General features: G+C 30.9%; 1 protein-coding gene across 1 annotated transcript; it reads right to left on the bottom strand.

The window, feature by feature from the left end:
- Positions 1 to 2,126: 2,126 nt before the first annotated feature.
- Positions 2,127 to 4,577, bottom strand: LOC119664669 (SOX domain-containing protein dichaete-like). Its single transcript, XM_038074122.1, has one exon. It carries the CDS (start codon positions 4,047 to 4,049, stop codon positions 2,853 to 2,855), a length of 1,197 nt encoding a protein of 398 aa, XP_037930050.1. The 5' UTR covers positions 4,050 to 4,577; the 3' UTR covers positions 2,127 to 2,852.
- Positions 4,578 to 7,027: the final 2,450 nt, after the last annotated feature.

Raw genomic sequence — 7,027 nt, 5'->3', positions numbered from 1 at the left:
AAAAGATGTCGTCGAAGTCTATATGGAGTACCTATGAATATGTCAAAATAACTAGATTAAGTGAGTTGTCAATATTTCAGCTGATTTTTTGTATTAAATTTATTTTTAACGTCAGTTATGAAGAAAGAAACTATTTTCTTTAAAAAATTATTGTTTTCAATAGAGTTGATTTTTTGTTAAATTTACTCCCTAACACTTTAATATCTGGGTTAATTAATTTAGGTTTTGGTGTTTTATTGAGAACTAGTTATATTAAAGGCTATATTTAAGATTTTCATTTATAATAAATTTTCAAAACAACACTGATTTCAGAAAATCTTTACTTTGTTGATATCATAATTAGTCGACTTTCGATCCTTCTTCGTGTATTTCTATTATCGGATTCTCAAATATGTGAAGCTCTGCAGGTACCTATGTATTAAAATTGACTTTTATTGCTGAAAAAATAATTAATTGTAAAGCATCATCATTAAACATAATTTCAATATCTTTGAAAAAACTTGAGAGAGCAAAGTGACTTCTGTTTTTAGAAGAGTTACGACGTCTGCATAGATCTATACACAGAAAGATAGATCTACTAATCTTACACTAAAAGTAACTTAATTTAAATTAAAGATTATATGGAGATTATACAAAGTAAATATATGACTGAATTCATATTTCATTAACATTGACGATTTAAAAAATGAAATTAGTTAATACTTTATTTAAAGGTATTAATCGTTATTTATTTAAAACAAAATTGTCATTGTTGGATTATGTACATAAATAATCCAAAATCATAATCATTATTACCATTATTTATTAATCATAAAGAAATATTTATAGCAAAAATATAAACTTGTATAAATATGTTTAGAAATACGAAATGTATAAATATTGAAAGATCTAATGAGTTTAATCAGGATACTGTGTTAGTAGTCGTAGTAGACACCATCTTGTCTATGTATATAAAAACGTTGTGTACTTATAAAGTATATGACCGATAATCTGCGCCTTAAGTCCTTTTTTTCTCGTCATGTATTTATTTTTATATACGTATTTTCTAATATGCGAAATTATTTAAATTAACATATTATAGTTATCAAATATTAGTCAAAGTATGTTTTCCACTGTTCCAAAGTATTTTTAGAGATTTATAGAAAATATCGGGTTATGGGTTTTCAAGCTTTGATATAAGCTTGTTAATGATATGAAGCAGTTATTGAAGACATCCTAACTTTGGACGAGGATATAAATATTAATGTTATATATACTAAACAAATCTTTTTAATCAATATAGTCCTTGGTTTTCTTAATATACTGATTTCTTGCAAAATTAACTTTTAATATTGTGATGATAGGTCACCTCTACACAGTTTAGATAAAATTTAGCTAATATATTTGGAAACCATAGTTTATGTAATTCAGTACAACTTTTATTATTATATCTATAGATCACTTATATATTGATTGGACCGAATTTAATTTTTTTGAACCATAGTTAATGTAATTTAGCTATAACTTTTGATTATATAGCTGTAAGTCACCTATAAATAGTTTAGACATAATTTAACTACTTTGGAACCATAGCTAATATAGTTCAGTTATAATTTTATATATATAAGCGATTTATAATCACCTATAAATAATTTAGAAAAATTTAGTTACTTTGGAACCACAGTTATAATTTTGAACGATTTATAGTCACCTATAAATAATTTAAAAAAAATTTAGTTACTTTGGAATCATAATTAATATAGTTAAGTTATAATTTTGAGCGATTTATATAAATAAAACTTGTATAAAAGGATTATTCAATTGTCCATGAATTATCGGTTTGCTAAAACTATATTTTTATAAGTAGTTCCAAATCTTTTCAGCTAAAAACAATCCATTTGATTTATTTTGAAAATATTAAATTCTTTTCGAATCTCAATGGTGCAGGTTAAAACTATAATAAATGTTGTTAATCCATTCAGAGTCTGAATGTTCCTGTAATTTTAGAACCGGTACCGCTAGAAGTATAAAATCTAGATAAAGCTCCAATTTGATATCCAAAATGTATTATCAAATCGAGGATTTAGTTTCTTCTTAACAAAAAATTAATAATAAAAAGTCTCTTATATAGTTTTTTAAATCAATTATTTTTATTTCATTTCATGTCATATTTTTTAAATTATTTATTAGTTATACATATATAATAATACTTTTATTTAAATGCATTACACAATCATTTTATTATACAATTTTAGTTTCAATTAAATTAATTTATCGTATTTACAATTGTTTAAAAACATAAATAAATTTTACAATACGTAACATAGATACTTGCGGGATGAAGGACAAATACAATGGAAATGTAGTAAAACTAAAAAGCTGCAGGATAAACAACAAACTTACGTCTACTTCAAGGACCTAAACAATGAACATTTTATACATAGAATTGATAGGTTGAATCTCTAATCTGAATCTTTAAAGTTTAAATACACAAATAATTTTTTTAAAACTACAATAAATGTTTGCTTATCACTAGAACTGAACTGCGACTGAAATGTCACAATTGCTGACAATAGTTTCTTGCAATGATAGTCGTGATAGGACTCAAGAGTGGAATGCATATGAGGGCTTTAGATATACAAATACTTAAATATATTTTACAATAATTTTTTTTTTTTATGTTTGATAAACGTTAAATATTTCTCAACTACCAATATTTCGAATAACACTAGGAGACTTATAAACTTTATAAGATTTAAAACCACGTGATCACTTTTTTCTAAAGAGAGGATATATATACTTTTTTTATAAATTTTAACAAAGTCATAAATTGTACTTTTGATGTAAAACCAGTGTGAATATTACCAAGTTTCTTAATATAGAACCGGTACCGGCCGTCTGAGCGCATTGTCCATCGATACATCCATGCCGTTTGGCGTGATTGTGCCAGGCGATGAGCCCGGTGATGATGTGGATGAGGAGTTGTATAAACCAGCGGCGGCATTCGCAGAATGTGCAGCATACAGGGAAGGTGCAGAGATGCCGGAGTAGATGCCCGAATAGAAACTGCTCAGTGTGGTTGGTGGCAGCTGTGGAGCTTTCTGTGCTTCAAGTACATTGTGTGATTGATTTGTGGCTGCAGCTGCGGCGGCTGCTTGTGTTTGGTGTAGTTTTGACAAAGCTAATGGATCAAAGCCACCGAAGTAAGGTACTGGATAAGGTTGTTCAAGATGATGAGATGGCGCGAAATAAGGTGGTAATTGATGGAATGGATTGTAGCCACCAGCACCAGCACCGCCATTCGGTCCTAATTTCTGTTGACCATTTGCTTGCATTTGTAAAGCACCTTGTGGACCACCAGCTAGAGGGTTTTTTGGTTTGCGTCGGGGACGATATTTGTAATCGGGATGTTCTTTCATATGCAGTGCACGTAATCGTTTCGCTTCATCAATGAATGGACGCTTTTCAGAGTCGGCAAGCAGTTTCCATTCAGCACCTAAACGTTTTGATATTTCTGAATTGTGCATTTTTGGATTATCTTTGGCAATTTGACGACGTTGTAAGCGGGACCACACCATAAAAGCATTCATCGGACGCTTGATGTGACCTTCTTGACCAGGTGAGGTCGGATGATGATGTGAACCTGGACCCCCACTGCCATGACCACCGTGACCAACCGAACCAAGTGAGCTTTGGCTGCCTATGCTACCAGCAGAACCAATTGATGAATTTGGCGACAATGTTTGATGACCGACGGAAGTGTGCATATGACTGCCAGCACCACCAACTCCAGCCAATGAATGTGATACATTCTGTCCACCCATATGACCCATGCTGGCTGTGCCCATAATCGAATTACCGTTACTGGCCGCATGACCGCCGACGGGCGATCCACCCATGGCAGCAGATATAGCTGCCAAACTGCCACTTTGTGAGAAGTGCATAACACGTTTGATATCCATATCAGCTGGACTCAATGTGCTCTGTGATGCATAATCACCGGGTGTGGGTATATCCAAGCCTTGACTCAAATGGAAACCATAATTAGGATGTGATGATAATGTTGCCATTTTTAGATTTAATGAACTTTTTAGTCAAATTTTAAAAGTTTTTGAAGTTTTGTTTAACGAAAAATATTTTTTCAATTGTTTATTTGCCGTATCACTTTTAACAATTTGTTCATAGAATTTTTGTAATAATTTAATAACAATTTTTTTCTTTCTATTGTCATATATAATTTTTTGTCATATTTTTGCACAGTAATATTTTTTATTTTTATTAATGCAATATTGTTTTTATTAATTTTTGTTTGTGTTTGTTAATACAAAAAAATTTATTTTGAAATGTTTCTTTTATAACTTTTTTTTTGTTTTATTTGTTTGAATTCAACTTTCACTTCTACGCCACTACGCTTCTGTTCACCTCAACAGCTTCGCACCGAATGATTTGTCTGAGACACGAGTTGAACAAATCCAGTTTTGATTCTGATTTTATTTTTTTCAGTTCACTTTTGCCACAATCTTTTTCTCTTCTCGCTATTATTCCACCACTGTGTACGCTTTTCAATGAATATACAATGTACAATACGTATTGCCTTGTACTCGTGCGTGTGTTGAATGAATGCATAAACACATTTGTCTTCTTGCTATATACAAAATGATTGTTTGCTGAACAACAACTCAACTAAACTCATACAGGTAATATGGCACAGAATACTGTGTAAAAAAGAGGGACAACACTCATACGCACTGATTTGAGGGAGAAAGAAATACTGTGGTGACTTATAAAGATTGGGTATTTAAAGAAAGACAACTATAGTCTTATGTTGCAGCAACTAGTATCCAAAAACAACACCAACAACATCAACAACAACAACAGCTAGCTTTAGGACGCTTGTTTTTGGTTTCATGGATGTTTTTTAACATTACTGCCGCCACTACTGTTGTATGCTTTTACTATTTGCCAATATTGTATGGTTACATTGCGTTTGTATGGTTTCATTGTTGGCTGTTGTGCGTACTTTTTTGTTGAACAGCAGAATTATGCAGTTTGAGGGGTGTGCACTTTACAATAGCATGCTAAAGAAAGAGTAGAATATCGCTTTTGTTTATTATTCATTCATGTTCATTATATGTAGTTAACTTTTTTTATATATACAACAACAAAATAAAAACATAAAATATAAATTAAGAAAAGAGAGGAGGAAATAAAGCGTTCATAATATGCAACTTCTCTGTATATGAGAATATTATTTTTTTTTGTCGAAATTTTTTACGGTGAGCATGTATTTTTTGTCGTAATGACGGGTAATGCAGCGTTGCCAACTACTTTATTGTTAGTACATTATATGCCTGCCGTGTACAGCTTTTGTTTCTACTGGATAATGTGTTTTATGTATGTATATTGTTTTTATTTCTTCTTTATTTTTCTCTACTAAAGCTACTGATTTTCGTCAGAATATACATTTTTTTTGTACTCCGACTAGTGCTTTTACACTATTTACAATACCAAGTTTCATTCTATGCATTTACTTTTGGTCTATTGAAGAAGGAGACCAAAATATTTTAGTTACCATTGTTATTTGGATAGTATACGCAAATTGTTAGTGTGGGTGGTGCTGCCAACAACAACCCCCACCCTACATCCCAGCGGCACCATTATGCCAGCGCTGAAAAAGTAAGCGAGGAGGTAATAGCTCTTCGTTTTTATTTTTCTTTGTTTTCGACATTTGTGTTCGACATAGGCAATTTCGGGGTTGAAATTATAAAAGAATGAAGAAGAAAAGCAAAGGAGTATTAAGAATTTCTTGTTTTGCCTACATTGTATACATTTAGTCTGCTTTTGATTTTAGTGAAGTGCGTGCAGTGAACAATTTTTAATTTTTAAAATCAAAATAAAATCTAAAAATATAAATAAAATATAATTTGTGAATTTATCATAAACTCACTGTAAGTATATGCAAAATTAAGTAAATATATTTAAAATGATAATTGAAATTTTTGTTTTGTATTATGTAGATGCTACTGCGTCAAGAACGATTAATTGACCAATGTGCTGCGAATGCAGTCATTCTAAAGCAAGGGGTAAAATGTAGTCAGCTGTTTCAATTGGAAAATTTTACAATTCAAACTGAGGAGGATTTAATTCAATTTAATGAAGAAATCACTGCCGTTGAAGTAGTTGTAAGTTAAATTATATATGTTTCTTACTTTCAATTTCAACTTATTAATATATTCACATGTAACAATTTTACTAATTCATACATTTCTTTTCATCTATTACGTTATTTATAGACTGCATCAATGAGACGCGTTATTAAAAAACAACCAATTACGCGAAAGATTCCGTGGAATTTTGGAGAATGGTACCCAAGACAAGAAGTCCTTAAGAGCGTTAGAGAATGTGACAGCAGCACTTTTTGGTATGGTATATTGTACATAATTAACTTTAGCGTATACAATAACATATTTTTGTATTTACAGATGCTTTAAGTACAGATGGTAAACCGGAACAAGTGATCGAGTTGAGTCTGGAAATCTCTTCAAGGTTTTAGTAACAATTTCACAGAAAAATATTCATATATATAAGTATGTTATATTTTTTTATGTAAATATTAATATTTTGATTTTATGAAACATAAATATAAAATATTATTTATCCAAAAAAAATTTATAGTATTTTATTTAAAAATCAATAGCATAGGTAAAATTAAAAGGTAAGCTAACATATCAGCGCTGATATGTTGCATTACAAATTCCAAAAAGTAAGCTAACATGTCAGCGCTGATATGTTGCATTACAAATTCGAAAAAGTAAGCGAACATGTCAGCGCTGATATGTTGCATTACAAATTCGAAAAGGTAAGCGAGCATGTCAGCGCTGAAATGTTGCATTACAAATTTGAAAAGGTAATCGAACATTTCAGCGCTTGCCCGCAATGACATGCACGTGTTAAAGTAATTAGGAGTTTCATTTGAATAATCAGCGCTAGGCATTACCATTCAGCGCTGAGGGAATCGATTCCCTCAGCGCTGAAAGTCCCGCTGGGA

Source organism: Teleopsis dalmanni, unplaced genomic scaffold (assembly GCF_002237135.1).
Source record: "Teleopsis dalmanni isolate 2A unplaced genomic scaffold, ASM223713v2 unscaffolded_contig_2428, whole genome shotgun sequence".
Classification (NCBI taxonomy): Eukaryota; Metazoa; Arthropoda; class Insecta; order Diptera; family Diopsidae; genus Teleopsis; species Teleopsis dalmanni.
This window is presented reverse-complemented; position numbering and strand designations above follow the sequence as displayed.